A 17,186-nucleotide genomic window follows, 5' to 3' on the forward strand; every position below is an offset into this window, starting at 1 on the left:
CAAACCAAATATCTCTTTAAAAGCTGTTTAAATTAATTTAATAAATTTAATTTATTAATAAATTTCATGTCTTTATTTTTCAGACAAATAATGTTTTAGCCTTCTGCAATGTGTTTTATGTATTAATGTATTTCTCTAGACACTTGGATAGAATTTTTATAGCTTGTATCACAAGCATGCACCTTAAACTTGTTCTTCAGTAATGTGGTTTCTTTCATCCTTATCACCATTGCTTTATTTTATCCATTTGCATATTGTCCATTGTGGCCTTTGCTGCTGCCACTCATTAGAGAGTTGTGTTGGCTACTAGTTAATCATACACCAATGGCACCTATCCCATTTCATTCTTCTAATTAACAAGCTTTGAAGCCCAAAGGAGTAAAATGAATACATAAGATTGAAATCAATAACATTGCTGCAGTATCTCTTTGAGAAGATGGATTACCCTTCTCTACTGGCTCCTAGAGCCAATACCTTTTGTCTCTCTGTTACAAATCAAGACAACAGGAATACACTCACCCTGATTCATCAATGAGATGTGCGTACGCTCGTCGCGCGTATTTACGCGCCAACATACAAGGCCTTTTTCCGCGGACCAGAGCCAAGTGCTAGTACACGCATCTTCATTTGCCATCTGGATTCCTGCCTTGATAAATGAGCAATAGGGGTCGCGAATCTGCCAATTAAGGCGATTAGTTTGCAGCTGCGCGATTAAGGAGGATCTGTTAAGCTCAATGGTGAGATCATAGCAATTAATTAGCGCACACCTGCTCTCTGTTCTGTGCGTGTCTACAGTCCATTACAGGTCAATTAGAATCTTTAATGCTTCATCTTCTTTTAGGTAAGTGCTACTTTTTTAGGTTACATTGTACTTATTCACAAAATAATTAATTTATTGTTACATTTGTTGCACTGTTTTCATACTTTTTGGTTTGCTTTGCAACACTGCAAACTAATTTAGATCAAGCCGTATATATAGTACTTAGCACTTTATAATATGTCATCACACAATAGTATGAATCCTGAAAAATTGTCACCAAGTATTTGTGATCTAATTAAAATGTCATTGTAGTTTGGCTTGATAGAAATCAAATAATTGAAAAAAGGATTATTGCCAAAGATGTATCAAAAAACATTTAGTGATTTCACTTGTGTATGTATGTCAAAATACATTTAAATACATATAAATACATATGCATTGACACCTGAGGTTTCCGTAAGCAACCCATGTTTAATGTATAGGATTCAGAATAAATTTGTCTAACATTTGTTGATGTTCCAATGTCAGGATGCTGTCTGCATAATGTTATGGTGACCCACAAAGTTATGTGATATTGTAGTAATTTTTTGTTTTCCCTTTATAGCAACCAGTGGATGCAGGTGGATTGGGTCAACCCAGTGTGGGCAGCCAGCTTCTAAGCCTCACTCAGAGGCTGGTTGGCCATTTTGATAGAGTAGTGGAGTCAAGGATGTCTGCCCCAAGTTCTAATAATTTGGAACCGGTCCTTACGCTCCTACATGAAAACCTCAATCAAAATCGCCAGCCGAGAATTTAACCAACAACATCTGGCGGCCATGCAACGTCTGATAGAATCGGTACAAGAACAATCGGCCACTTTGGGTGCCTTCATGTTCAAGTTGACCATCTCTGTATCATGTTAAGTGAATCCCTGGGCCAACAATCTCAGCAAAATCAGGCGATTATTCACAGGCTGGGTTGGCAACTCCCAATAGGTCCTGCTGGCCCCCCATCCCCTGCAGAGCAGCCAGCGCCATCCTTCTCTCCGGCTCCACCCTGTTCCCCGGCTGTTACCTGGCCACTTCCACCTCCTGGCTGCCCACCCTGTGCCCCTGCTCGCCCAATGAGTGCCCCTGCCCGGCCAATGAGTGCCCCTGCCCGGCCAATGAGTGCCCCTGCCATCTCACCCCGTGCCTCTGCCCACGTGCTGTGGGGGGGGTCCCGTGGCCGAGGCCAGGATGTGGAGGTGGGCCAGGTCCGTGGGCGTGCTGTGGGGGGGTCCTGTGGCCGAGGCCAGGATGTAGAGGTGGGCTAGGCCCGTGGCCGGGCTATGGGGGGCTCCGTGGCCGAGGTTAGGATGTGGAGGTGGCCCGTGGCTGGGCTGTTAGGGTGGGCCGCGGCCATGGCCGGGCTGTTAGGGTGGGCCGCGCCCGTGGCTGTACCCGGTCTGGACGAAGTATGTAGATGGATGCCGGGTGCCAGGTGAGAACATTCTTCACATTCTTCCTGTCATTCTTCACTCAATTTTTTCAGGACTCCATGAGATCGCCAATGTGGGCTTTGAGTTGGTATCTTCAGTGAAGACGCTTGTTTGTATAAGATCGCTTAATCTCTAATTTGTGTTTGTCCAATGTCCACAGGTTAGTGACCCTCGCACTTTGACACTTTACCTATCTAAAGCCGCATACACACGTGCAATTCTTGTCGTTGGAAAGGATCTTTAACGATCCTTTCCAACGATAAGAACCACAAGATGCATGAACGAGTGCTGTACATACAGCACCGTTCTGCTCTATGCAGAGGGGAGGGGGAGAGCGACGGAGCGGCACCCTGCTGCGCGCTCTCCCCCTTCCCTTGCATTAGGATCGCTCATCGTTCATTGTCCGTGGATCCGCCAGGACGGATCCACGGACGATGAATGACCTGGGCTGTACACACGCCAGATTCTCGCCCGATATCTGGCCGATGCCGATTATCGGGCGAGAAAAATTTGACGTGTGTACATAGCTTAAGTTTCTTTTGATGTGGCCCACGTATGCTCCAAATGCAGTTTTGCTATCTATTCCCTAAAGAATGTTCCAGTTTGTAAATTTGTGATTCTAATCAAGTATGAAGTCTCAGCTCAATACTCTACAAGTATTGCTGTAATGACCTTAAAAAAAGCTAAATATTATTTCCAAATACACGATTGCATCTTTGTTCACAAAATGAACACAAATCTAGTTATATCTAGGGACGAAATATGGCACCCCGTGCTTCTCTGACACTTGTCTGTAACAGATAAATGTGCTTGCTAATAGGTCAACTACTTTTCTGTTGGTTAAAATGACATACTAAGGTGTTCAGCTGTGTATTCTATGCCAAATGTATTGTTGAATGATGTTACAATTACATATATTTTGAAGAGGACGTATCTAACATACCATACTCTGTTACTTTTAAGGTCACAGGATATTTTGAAAATAAAGTGACCAATGCAGGAATGGAGCAAACTCTTTTTTGTGTTTTTTTTAGGGATGGAATTGGATTGGCCAGGCTAGAAAGAGATTTTAAATGTGCACTTGAAGGAAAATAAAATAACATTTACATCTGGCTTTTAGTTTTTTTACAAAAGTCTTTTTTTATTTTCCCCTATAACTTTCAATGTGAAAAACCCAACAAATATAAAAATAGAACAAAACTTTTTTAAAACATATGTACAAATACATTTTTTTTTTTTTAAAAGCAGTACCGCCTGGGCATATCCCGAGGAGGGGCCATTCTGAACCAGCACTCCATGGCAGACATCCCCCGGTGCAGCCAATACAGGCTATCCCGTCTACTTCCTGGCGGGTGAGGAAAAAACAAATAATATATTACCAGGAAGAGTTTGGTTCAAACATTTTTTTAAAAGTACTGTCCTTGTAAAAACCAAACCAATGAAAATATAAACTTACCAGGAGGATGTCTGCCATGTTGCCGGGGTTGGGGTGGCGGTGGTGGAGGGCTGGCTGCCTCCCTCGATGTGGAACTGGCTGTGTTTGTAGAAGGAGACCAAAATAATAAGAGAGGTAAGTACTGACCAACTGTAACAGTATAATATTGTCACAGTCCCTTCGGTGACTGAAGTTAGAGGATCTGTCAGACAAGCTGCATGTGAGGTTATCTGACAGTCTTTTTGTTTTTACTTGTTTCTGTGTTGTTGTTTGTAATGACCACACCCCTTGTGTCAGGTGCAGCTGGTGGTCATTACTGCTCCTCGATTTAGTCTGGCCTCACACTTCATGCTGTGCGGTTGATATTCACTGCTGGGATGTGAAGAGCTGGTGTGTTGTGCCATCCAGAGGTCCTGTTTATATATCTGCTATTAAGATAAGTTGAATTACTTTTGGTGTTTTGTGGTTATTTAGTTGTTTACTAGGCGTCAGGGAGACACTGGGTCTTTCATACGGAAAGGAACCAGTAGTCTCAAGCCAGACACCACTCCTAGGGCTGTGCAGGGCTAGTAGGGCCTAGGTTCCAGTGTATGAGTATTCCCACCATCAGGGGATACTCATACTGTTAGGAGTTAGGGCTAGGTTAGGGTGTCTGCAAGGGGTGACCATTCCCTTTTCCCTAGCCATTGGAGGCCTAGTACTGAGTATAACCTTTCTGTTTCCCTCCCCTCCCTGTTATTCGTGACAAATATACAGCTAGTTCTTAAATTGCACAGTGCTAAAGAATTCAAGTTATGTCATCTCATCTGACTGTTTTGCTGTTTACACCATGCCAAACAAGAAAGAAAGGTTATTCCTGGGGCCAAGCTAATTATGGGTATGGAACTAAAGTGATGCAGTTTGTTGGCAATGAAGGTTGTGGGTTTTCACAAGGGACAAATTTGTCTAAGTGACATTTAACCTTTGTCTTCCGTTAAAAGCTGCCAAGACATGAAGCTAGTCATACACTCCTAATGATACTTGATAGAACTAGGCCTAACAAACTATCTCCTAGTTTATAATAAGGGTTCTAAAGGAATGTTCCTAATATCTAAAATGGAGAAATACTTACAGTCAGATGAGGAACTCGTGTCCTGTGGAGGAGATGCTGGCAAAGGTGCTCCAGTAGCTGTAGATAAAAAATGAACACCATAAGTAAAAGTAGGTGGGCAGGACTAAAGTGGATTTGTAAGGTTAGTTAAGGTAATAGATTAATGCAGAACTTTAAATGATACTTTCTGCCTACGTCTAAAAATTCTGAGCAAACATTTGTCAGTACAACTATGGACAACTAAACAACTCATGTCTATTTTTCTTCATGCTAGCCAACAACCTAGAAAGAACGTTCATTTGATGCATGATTAATGACTGGAAGCTACATGAAATCCTGCTAGATCTTTCTTTGTATTTGTAACTAAAAATGGTGAAAGTAGTGTGAGAATGTGTTGAATTGCAACATATGTTACAAAAGTTGATTCTAAGGTTAGCTTACAGGCAATATCCTTGGCTGCCTCCTCTCCTTTATTGAAGGACTCTGGCTGCAGATGTTGGGCAGCGGGCTCCTCCTCCAGAGATGGCTCCTCCTCCCCGGGGATGGCACCTCCTCCTCATCAGTCTCCTCCTCCCTGAATGGCTCCTCCTCCCCTGGGGATGTTTCCTCCTCCTCCACATCCTGGGGGATGGCCGCTGGATTATTTGCAGCCGGCGTGATGGAAACTTGGCTGTAATAACAAAATCAAATATCCAAAATTATTAAGGGTAGTAAAATTTAGGAAGTGAAAAACAAAACAGTTCTAGGCTTAACAATACTACTTTACACAGACAACAAACATTCTAAAACACCATTCCTTATCAAGAGGAGAAGACAAAATGCCAAACTTACCAGACATGATGCGGTCCCCCACTTTGCGCACCAAATCCGGTCTCCTCCGCCTTAGGTCGCTCCAAACGTGCTGGATTTGGGCGACTGTGGGTCTCGTCCCTGCAGGGGTCCACAGCCTGTCTGCAAGCCTTTCCGCAATCCTGCGCTTAGCATAAATAGACCGCTGCTGGTCATACCGGAGCAGAATCATTATCTAAAGTAAAAGAGAAACAAAATGTGAGTTATTTTGACAACAACCAAACACCTCTTAAAAAGAAAAAAAGAGATCACTAATTGATTGATTGATATATTTTCTGTTGCAAATTGACATAGTTTGGTTGCAATTGTAAACTGTTTGTTAATATTGTGTGTAGATACATATGGGTGTACTATTACTAAGAAGCTTCCGGTTGCCACCCCACTAAGCTCAATCCTAGTTAAACCATTGTAAAACCAATAATTGTGCTCCTAGATGTAAACTCTGTTTATCCGGTTTTAGTGAAGCATTAGTAAGTGCCAGACATACATACATACAATCTAGGGGCAAAATGTAAGCAGTAAAAATCTATTAAAAAAAAGTGGATAAATACAAAACACGGACAAATCTATGTGACTGTTGATGTGCCTTCACCAAAATCAGGATTGTGGTCTCATCTATCCAGAGGACATTCTAGCAGAAGGCTTTCACTGTCCTCTGGACAAAGAAAGATAATTCCCAGCCTTGCGTTATAGCGAGGAGGCAAATTAGTGCTTTTCAAATGATCTACCCCTGATTGAGCCTAATGGGGTAGAATCATGAAGATCATCGAAATATGTGCATGTACATAGTTGTCAACAGCCAACTTTAGGTGTGTGGACCTCTACCCAGCTCTTATCTGCAGCTCTAATCCATTGAAAGAACAATAGAGGACGCTCCATTCTCAGCTGTCATCCGTGCAGAGGATTCCAGCTGCCGATAAGAGCTGGGCAGTGAGAAGAGCCCAAGCTAGAATGAGATGGGGACACAGGCTGTCCCTCCCCCCATTCTTTAGCTGTGCTGTGGCTTCTATATAAAAAAAATACTTGGTAGAATATATCCACTCTGTGGGCATGTGTAACAACATCATGGGCACAGTGTGATATCTGGGGGTGGAAATTCTGCATGTCATATCTTGCAGCCTTACAACTCTGTGTACAAGCATAGAGAATAGTCCCAAAATATCTACAAAATCTCAGGCCACCAGATTTCAAGCATGTGAAGATATGGGGATCCCAATTGAAAACACTATAGAAAATCCTACATTGGGAATGCATTTTCCAAAGCAAGTGCACATAGGAGTCCTTAATTGAAAAAGTGGCCCCCCTGGGCCCACTTGCATAGCAAGGAGCAAATGTCCTCCGACTTGAATCTGGTTTATGCACCTCACCATTCCCAATAAATTGGGGTTCCTTGAAATGTAGGTAAAAATTTCAGCCCAATTCTCCTTGCTACGTAAGTGGGCCGGGCGGGGGGGCATGATTGGCCCTTTTTGCCTGCTAGATGCACTTGCTTTTTAAACAGCAACAACCTCCAAGAAATGTGGTTTAGTAGTAGCTAGTAGGATCCTCAAAATTTCAAGTAGTTACAAACAAGGGTTTAGGACATGTGAAGGATTAAAGACGGTGAGTTCTTAGGCTGAGGAATATGAGAAGCAGCCTTAACACACATTTAAATGTGCAAACATGCATGATGCATAAAACACATTTAAATTTTCAAACATGGACAAACATGTATGCTTATTGTACTAAAAATCATCCCCCTCCCCGCCAAAACTTTTTTAAAAAATCACATACCTGAATGATGAAGCGCAGGTCCCTCTCTGTAAACAACGGGCGCAGCATGATAACGCAGATATGAAACTTCCTGGTTTATTCCTGCCTACTGAAAAACATGGCCACGCATTTGCACATACGCCTGCTGTATGCGTATTAATACCTGCATGTAACCGTTGTTATATGTTGCGCATAGGTGCGCGCAAATTATCATTTCATATTAATATACTTTTTGTATTTATTTTTTGTTATGTTTCTTTTTTGAATTATTGACTAACATGCTGGTTTGTACACTTTGAGCCAAACATATGTTCTTGCTTTTCAAGCCTTTCAGGGTTTTTATTCGGTTTGAATTGCATGTTAGACCTTGCCCAACTATATATTGATTTACCTCAGCTTGGTAGTGGAAGCACATAAAGGGGGTTTCCTCCTTTAACCAGAAGCAATATCATACATGAATTTTGCTTGGAGCCAAGCCCATGACATCAGAAATCATAGGAAGAAATCACTAAAGTTACATGACAAAAATCAACCAAAAATGTATGCAGGACAAACATTTCAAGGTGGTAATATAGACATGCTGTTCTAATGAAACAATATGGTCAAAAACACAATAACATAGCATGAACATTGACTTCTTAATAGCAAAATGGACATTGAAACATTAAAAGTACAAAAAACAAAAGCAGCTATTGTGCTAAATGGTAGGCAAAGTATCAAATGTAGCAACTTACATTAGGCTAACAAACAAAACAACAGCCCCTCCTTGACCCCAAAAAAATTAGTTGCATAGGCTACATATACCACTGACCCTTCTTTTTGCTCCCTATCACCCATGAGCCACTTCATTCTCCAGTCATGAATAGGTAGATGTGCAGAATAATTTTGTTCAGGTAGTTTTAAGGTAGGGTTTGTTCTGTGCTGCACCACTTGTAAGTTGAATTTCAAAAAGACAGGATGGGGCGTTTTTAAAATAGGGATGGGTGAATCTGCCAAGGCTTGTTTTGTCATGTGTTTTGCAAATCCTGAAGTTCATGGTGAACTTTGTTGGTCTATAGTAGAATATTCTTGAATTTTGACTTTTTTAGGGCTAAAAGGCAAACCAATAAAGATTAAACTAAAAGACACGGAAGCCTGGGACTTCCGGAGGGTCAAGGGTCAATACATTTTTGGGTTTTACTAAGACTTGGAAGGTAAGAAAGAATGGAGGTTCCCCTGAATTTAACTTAACTCTTCTCAAGCCTGGGTGGCCAGGAAAAAGGAGAAGAGAGGGGTCAACAAATATTTTTTCTTCTGTACCATGTCAAACCCCATGATTCCCACAATTCCCACATGAAGGAGGAACCTCATCATACTAATGATAACAATCCTACAAAACTTATTACTTAAATAGTGTGAATAGTTTTCATGTTTTAATCACCCTTGTATGCGCAGGTCTACATGCAATATGAGGAAAAGAGGTTCCAAAGGATTGGTCATTTGTTCAAGATATATCTTTTTTTTTTCTTTTTGTCTCCTCTAAACCACACTACGTTCCTTGGTACAGAAATGTACTATGTAAAGAAATTACCAATTCACCCTGTGATACAGCACATCTTCTACCAAAAATGCCTGTAGTATAGTTCAGAAGACAAGACAGAAGAAAACACCTGATTAATGGCACACTACACAGACAAACCTGACTTATTGGGCTCCAATATATTTTACCAGGTAGACCCAAGCTTTCCCTTGAGCTTTCCAAAGGAGAGTTTAAACATGAAATAGATGTAGTATTTAGTATATAGTCAAATACAACAAACCAACAATAAAAATTGTGGTATTTTGGGGAACATTCCAACTTGAAATATGCACCTTCATCTAGATATCAGCTCTGTGTAGTAGTGGACCTATAAAGGATTTACTTATAAGAGAAACCAGAGTATATAAACCCAAAGAGAAAATCTAACCTATTTTGGTGATTAATACCTGTGCCTGTGATTTGCCTTGGGCTGAAGCTCGGCTGACTCAGTCTTCTGCACATCCCACACACTCTGTAAGACTGCTGATCTAGTAATTCTTCCCAATATTTAAGAAGATGTTTGCCTTTTGAAAGCAGAAACTGACTATCTTCTTGTACTTTAATGATGCATAAAGAATAATATGGCACTGCATAATATAAATACAGTGGCATAGGAACAAGTAGCGAAGGATGCAGCCAGGCTCGTAGCACCTGAGATGGTCCAGTTGGAAACTTTGGTATACTAATGCATGTTCCATTCTCTGATTGTGCCAATTGAAACATCAGGGTGTGTTCTTAAGCTAACTTAAACTATTCTCAGTGTGTTGTATTTCTATTATACCATGCACACCACTAACAATAAGTTATATATAACCCCTAATTCATTGGTTCACAATGGGGCCCAGGGGCAACTCTTATTGTGAAGGCTTATAGCATAATGTGCTTTATTGTTGTTTGATGAACTCGGCTGGATTAAATGAAGTATCCTGTTTAATACCATGGAAAGCAAAGGTATGCCATAATCCAAGCAACCAATATGTTTTCAGTTCAAAGCATAGGAAATCTAATTGCAGCACATGTTTTCTGTAGCTTCTTTGAGTGTGTACATATTTATTTTTGTTCTGTTCTGACAAAGTGATAAAAAGCTGGTGGCTCATTCACTCTGGTGGCGCATTCATCGTTACCCAAAGCAGGATACCAAAATGATAAACTTTTCATCCAAGTGTGGCTTTGAGCTGCTGGAGTGGGCTTGCTATAGCCAGGTTTGGCCTCGAGGAGTTTATGCTTACCATTGGTGGCATGAATTCCACTTACATATTTTTGGCTGGCACTATATAGCACTTTTATAGTCACAAGGCAGTGACAAAAGACGAGAGCTCAGCTACTCTAAGTTACATAGTAGGTTAGGTTGAAAAAAAACATAGGTGCATCAAGTTCAACCACTAGGGAAATAAACTTATCCCAGATATAAAACCCTATCAGACATAGTTGGTCCAGAGGAAGGCAAAAAAAAACCCTGGTACAATTTGCTTCAACAGGGGAAAAAAATTCCTTCCTGATTCCATGAGACAATCAGATGTTCCCTGGATCATCAGTCACTGTTCTTTTTACTTTAAAGCCTTAATACCCAGTTATAATCTGTGCTTCTAGAAAAACATCCAGCTTTTTCTTAAAGCAATCTATAGTAGTTGCTAGATAAGTTTCCAGATATGAGGTCACAAGCATAAAATCCTCCCTAGCGGTACATTGTTTTTCCTGAAAAATGTATTTTACATTATAATATAATAGTATGAGTATAGTAAAGTTTGAAATACAAAATCATGTAAAAATATGAAATTAAATAAATATATATATATATATATATATATTTAAAAAAAAAAGAATAAATATTATAGTCATACTATTATATACACTGTAAAATAAATGTTCTTGAAAACAATGTACTGCTTTTACACATTTAAATCCAATGTATTGCATTCAATAAAGTTATTTTGTATTGAATGCAATACAAATGGATTTTGAATTTCCCGCCCTGCCGGCAACGTACACACGCACCAACGTCACTGGGAACTCCCTGGTGACTCATCGTGTGCAGAAGACACCGGAAGAAGACAGGGTTTGCAGCGATGGACGACGAGGGACGCCGGCAGATCAGGTAAGCACTGTATTTACTAACCTTCCCATAGGTTTACCTACCCCGAGTGTATACTTGCTCGTTCACAAAACTTTAAGTCTGCCTTTAGAGTGGCGGTGCAATTACCCCTTCCTCATGCCATAGAACCCTGCCTAGGGGGAGACGCTCAGTACCGCTCACTACTTTCTGGAGTCAAATCAGCGGTGCAAGGGACTGAGCAGCTGGTGAGGTGCCTGTTACACATAGCTGGCCTTCTCTGAATTCCAATTGCTCTGGAACAGAGGGATGTTGGCAACTGGAAATGTGGGAGCCAGTGGAAAACCCCTTGTTGCCCCCCCATATAAATTTTTTGTACCCATATCATATTACCCTGCCACACATACCTATCCCCTTACTCTCTATGAACCCCAATTTCTCTGTAAGAAAAGCAAAATGTAACTGCAAGTGCAGTGCTAACTCTCCCTAAAATTTCACCACTGCGGTGCCTTCACAAGATAGGAGAACTATACCTATCATACTGTGCTACCCTGTCACACATGGCCACCTACCTTCCGTGAACCCTAATTTCCCAGGAACGGGGAGATGTAGAGCCCTGAATATATAGCAGTAAAAACATGTTCCCCTTGGCTATCTGTCACATGAATTTCGTTTCCCTGGAAGTATCCATTGCAGAGTTATTGGGGTACAAAGAAGGTTAGTGGCCCCCTATAAATGACAGGACACATTGTATGGTGTAGTTTCTGCTCTTTGGTACAGAAATGGTGAGCAGGGAGCAATATATGACCAGCCAGCACTGTATGATAGATTTAGTTTTGTATCTTTCATTAATAAAATGTTGCATTGATAAAATGAGCATCAAATGGCGAGTGCAGAAATTCTTGATTTGTCATGTCTTTTAATTGGTGCATGTACGTTACAGTAAGTAGAAACATTTCAATTTAATTTTAAATTAAAACTATTCTAGTTTTAAACATACATCCTTGATGTGGCTAGTGAGTTTTATCCCAATATCAACAGTGGCCCCCAGATAAAAAAAGGTTTGACACCATTGTTCTAGACAGACTACTAGTGCAATGTTTGGGTACTCATGTTTCAGTGTCCCATTGATATGGCCAGTCTCCTCTATAACTGTTTCAGAACTACCTTCACAGTAACATAGCGGGTTGGAACTGACATTGGGGACAGAAAAAAGGTCAAGTGTTAATGGCTGAGAAGGTTGTGGAACTGTCATGTATGACCATTACCCAACGTTTTTGGTTTGCAATTCTGGGGAGGAAACTGGACAGTATTGGTCATCAAGTATCATCATCAAAACCCAAAACTAGTCAGAATTCTTTATGTCTTTAATAGTGGGTAAAGAGCCATAACTGTGCTTACATTGCTGCTGTTATATTGTGGTTACTGGGGAGATTAACCCTTACCTTCTGTCCCACTGATACAAGGATAAGAAACAAAACAGTACTGCTGTCAAAAGAACAGGGAGATAAATTCTACAAAAAAAAAAAAAGTTTTACATCTCTGCTTTCTCCTGAATAAGTTTTATTTTTGTATCTCAAGTGATTACAGGTATGTGGCAGGTGCTCTTGCTGTCATGAGGAACGTCACCCAACAGATCAATGAGCGAAAGAGGAGACTGGAAAATATCGACAAAATTGCCCAGTGGCAAGCATCAATCCTTGACTGGGAGGTTTGTGTTTTATTGTTGATAGGATTATTGTTATCTCTATCTCTATTATTGTACAGATTATCATGTTATTTTCCTAAAAAGTGTTTATTGTGTTGGTTTCTGGCAGACAAAATTTGAATATTTTGAATAAAATGATGAGTAAAAATAATTAAAAAAAATTATGGATTATATTTATAGATTAACCAACTCATAATGAATACAAGGGGCTCGAATTATAAATCAGGGAATTGAACATTCTCTCAAACATCCCCTCAATATCATTTTTCGTTCCGATTGTTATAATGATGATAAACCACAAATCAGTTTCAGGCATTAAAGACAGGTGTAAGTGATCTGATTTGGGACCTAAGGGCAGGGACTGACACTGTGATGCTTTATGTATGAGGGAGGAAAGTAAGTAGACTAAAATGTGTGTTTAGAAGGTGTTCTGTATTACAAACAGCTAAGTACAAGGGATGCCCAGACCACAGGCAAAAGAGAATAGAATACAATGGTGAACTAATGTTTACCTTTCCATACAACAGTATTGGTCAGTTAAGAAGGCTGTCATATTCAAAAAACAACAATGAAGCAGAGGAGTCAAAGGGGGAGACTAAGCTGAGCACTGAGTTAATGAAATTAAGATTATATTTGCATATAAAGAAAGTTGAACCTGATAGGTCCACTTGTGCTTTAGGATACATCATTGCATTAGTAGATACCCCTAGAAAAGGTGTGATTTTGGATCAATTTGAAAATGTCTTACTAGCAAAAGTCTGCTTGTTTAAAATAAGTAAGTGCGTGCATCACAGTAGCACAGATATGCATGATGTAACATTAAAGGTGAATGTTTAGGCATGGTGCAGTGGCAGTAAGCACAAATGTGCATTAGTTTAGTGGTGAGTTAAGTGGGGGCATGTAGAAGAGTTGGTGGGAACAGAAGCAGAGGATAGGGGATAGGCACAGTAGCGGAAGCACTGGTTGATATTGAGGTTTGGTGCAGGGGAAGAGGGATGGATGTCAGCTGCATTGATGGTAGCATGGGTCCTGGCACAGAGTAAAGGGAGAGTGCTACAGAGATTTCAGAAAGGTACAGGGCATAGTAGTGAGTAGGGGAAATGGGTGGAGGTAAGGGGACTGGTTGTAGGCATGTTGTATGTGGAGTTTGTGGAAAGAGTTGTCAGCTGCAACTCCAGATGCATGACTGTGGCAAAACATAGCCCCGCAGACTAGCATTCTAAACCCAACCACAAAAAATTTCCAGGATGACCCTGCTCCATTGCAGAGCCGGAATACCGAGCCACCGAACCAGCCCATTCGCTCGAAGGATGCCCAGCTGCCTACCATCAGGCCGAACAGCCGCTCTCCTTGCAACCCTCGACACATAGGAATCACCTATGATCCACACCAGTCCGCGACAACCACCTGTAACAAAAAACACAATTGAATAACCGTCCCAGAGAACAACAAATAACTCCGAACAAAACTAGATCCAAAGGAAAAGAACAACAGTAACCAACTGCCCTCCCCATAACAACTAACCCAACAAACCGGCCGCCACAAAACCCTCCCTACGCCACCTACCGCACCACAAGATGCGGGCGGATATAAAGTCTAAAATGTTTGGATTTCCAACGCCCAATGCGTTTGATGACATCGCCACCTAACCCCCATCCGGCCGCCCCAATCCTAGATGAATGAGAGGAAAATTCCTTTTCATTCAATCCCTCTGCCTTCAAACATTTTCAAAAAAATGCTAAAAACTGGTACCGAGACAAAGCCCACCCATCCTCTTGTATCAAAAATGGGCCCTCCCCTACATGCCGCACCCTGAAACTTCCCCAACAGCCCCAATCCCTGGCCAATTGATCCGTCTTTGACCTAGCAATCCAAAGACGTACTCTATTTCTGTGCCAAAACACTTCCTGCACCTGCAACTCCCCCAGCCGATTGCCCACCAGACTTACTAGTTGGCGCTATGCCTCTTATTCGTATAATGCCAAACAACGCTATCATAAAGGCCGCCCTAAGCAGCAGAGCCTCGAACTCGGAGGAGCACACCTCCCCAACATAGCCCTCAAAACAGGAAACGACACAGGCCTCCTCCTGTCCATCACCTTACACCCCGTCCTATACCCCTTGAGAACCTGTCTAATCACGAACTCTTTACGGACGTTTTTTAAACCCAATAATTTAAACAGAAATGCAAGTGCAGCCAACTTCCGATTAACCACTGATACAGACACCCCCTCCTCATCATTCAGCCGAATAAAGTGCATAGGGCGCTGAATTTCTGCGGTCGCAGCTGCCAACCATCTAGCAAAAATCCGCCCCATGGGCATAATTCTACATGCGAAGTGTACCTTGCCCAACAAAGCCCGATTCATCAATAAAATCCGCGCTCGCTAGAAGCGCGAAAGTACGCGCGGCCATCGATCGCGGATTACCGCGGTCCGGACTCGAGTGTGCGCGTACACTCGCCTCACTGCCAGCCGGATTCCTGCCTTCACAATAATCCGATTCTGCTTGATGAATCAGGGGCAAAGACTGAAGTTCCTTCAGCTGCATTTTCCATCTAGTACAAGCCTTAACCACTTTGTCCACCAACCCGCGCAACCTCTGGCAACCTGCACTCCATAGCCACCGTGTCAATTACAATACCAAGGAAAGCCAATTCCGTAGACGGTGCTTCAGTCTTTTCGACTGCCAACTGAACCCCAAACCTTTCCGCAACGTATTGCAATGACCCCAACAAACTGATGAGTTGGCCGGGCCAATACACAGGTAATCGTCCAGATAGTGAATGATGGATGGCACTTCCGTCACACCCTTCACTACCCACTCCAAAAACGTACTGAAGCTTTCAAAGAGCGCGCAGGACAGGAAACACCCCATAGGCAAACACCTGTCCACATAAAATGCTCCCTGCCAGACGCACCCCAAGAAACGTTGACTCTCCAGGTGCACAGGCAGCAACCGTAACGCCGTCTCAATATCGGCCTTTGCCAACAGAGCGCCTTTGCCATAATGTCAAACCCACTTGAGCGCACAATCAAATGTACACATATATGGGAGTAAGAGGAGGAGCATGAGCTGCCATCTATGAAGATACTTCTATAGACGGAGCAGCACCCTCCGGAACAACCAGCTGCCAAAGCATCAGCAGGACTTGGGAACCACACATGACCTGATCCGAGCAGGACCCAGCAAACAGCCTGATACATCATGAGGATGACAGGGAAGGCGGGGGGCAATTTAAAGGACCGTGCTCAGCGTTCCCAGAAACAATGATCTGCCCCCAAGATGGCCGCGGTTCACGAAGACCACGCTGCTCACTCTGCTACACAGGAGAAGAGATTGTCTCTGCAAGGTAGGAGCCAGAGCTCTGGCCTCAGAGGGTGGGGGGGGGGGTGGGGGGGTAGAGGTTTCTCCAGGCACATCCCCCAGCAGCTTGCAAACAGAACATTCCTCCCTGACACAGAGTTCACTGCAGCAGCCACATGATACAACGTTACTTCAAGACACTAGCCCTATACGCCAATATAAAGAGGACTCTATTTCTGATAAAATCAGCATTCAAAATTTAACTAAAGTTGATGGGAATAGATACGGTGGGCTAACTCAATACCCCCCTGCATTAAAGCAGCCAGCTGTGTCTTCCTTGGAAGAAAATAGATTGCTTGGAAGATAAGATGGCAGAACTTGCAAATAGAGCTCACTAAAGCCACAGAAATGATAACATCTGAAATAAGGCAAGAGTTACATTATCTGGGCTCTTGGATTGAAATCTTTGAAAAACAAGTAGAGGAAATAACATCAAAAGTGGTTAGGAATTCCAAATAAATATCAGTGCTAAACAACTATATAGGGGAACTGCAACTTAAAATTGATGTGGAAAATAGATCTCGCAGGAAACTCTCCCCGAGGGCCTCCCCGAAACAGTGAAAAATTAAACAGTAGCAACAAAGCAATTTTTACAAATAATATTGCCAGATCTACCAGATTCCTACCTGGAATTAGACAGAGCACATAGAATTCTTTCAACACCTAAACCTAACGGGCCACCAAGAGATGTTATTGATAAGCTACATCATTATGCGACTAAAGAAGCCCTTATTAAAGCAACAAGAGGACTGGACAATATTGAGATGGAAGGACACCAGATTCAAATCTTTCCGGACTTGACATCTTTTACAATTCAACGCAGGACTCTTAAATCACTCTCATTACTCTCACTCTCAGGTTCTCATTAGGCACAAAATCAACTATAGATGGGGATTCCCCTTCAGGTTAATTTCTTATCTGCAAGAGAAAAATTACTCCTTCTCCTCCTTCAAGGAAGGAGAAACCTACTCAAAGATCTTGGGCTTATTCAAACAGGGGACGCTCTGCTTACAACAGACACGGAGGCTCCCATAACCTTGTACCCACTTTGGCACAAGGTGAAAGGAAAGAGTAGGCTTCAATGGAAGAAATCTAGAGGGGTCCCTGTTCCCTGCTGGCCCATTATTCGTGCTGTGTTTGGGGCACTAGAGAGCTCCTT

General features: G+C 42.1%; 1 protein-coding gene across 2 annotated transcripts in view; it reads left to right on the plus strand.

Annotated features, from left to right (window-relative positions):
- LOC140342911 (rho guanine nucleotide exchange factor 9) overlaps positions 1-17,186 on the plus strand; it is a 931,826-nt gene that overhangs the window by 229,776 nt on the left and 684,864 nt on the right. For both annotated transcript variants that reach the window (XM_072429272.1, XM_072429271.1), the window contains exon 6: positions 12,535-12,664. In XM_072429272.1, the coding sequence (XP_072285373.1) occupies positions 12,535-12,664 (130 nt within the window). The remainder of the gene's footprint in view (positions 1-12,534; positions 12,665-17,186) is intronic.

The sequence above is a fragment of the Pyxicephalus adspersus genome, chromosome W, assembly GCF_032062135.1.
Source record: "Pyxicephalus adspersus chromosome W, UCB_Pads_2.0, whole genome shotgun sequence".
NCBI classification, from domain to species: Eukaryota; Metazoa; Chordata; class Amphibia; order Anura; family Pyxicephalidae; genus Pyxicephalus; species Pyxicephalus adspersus.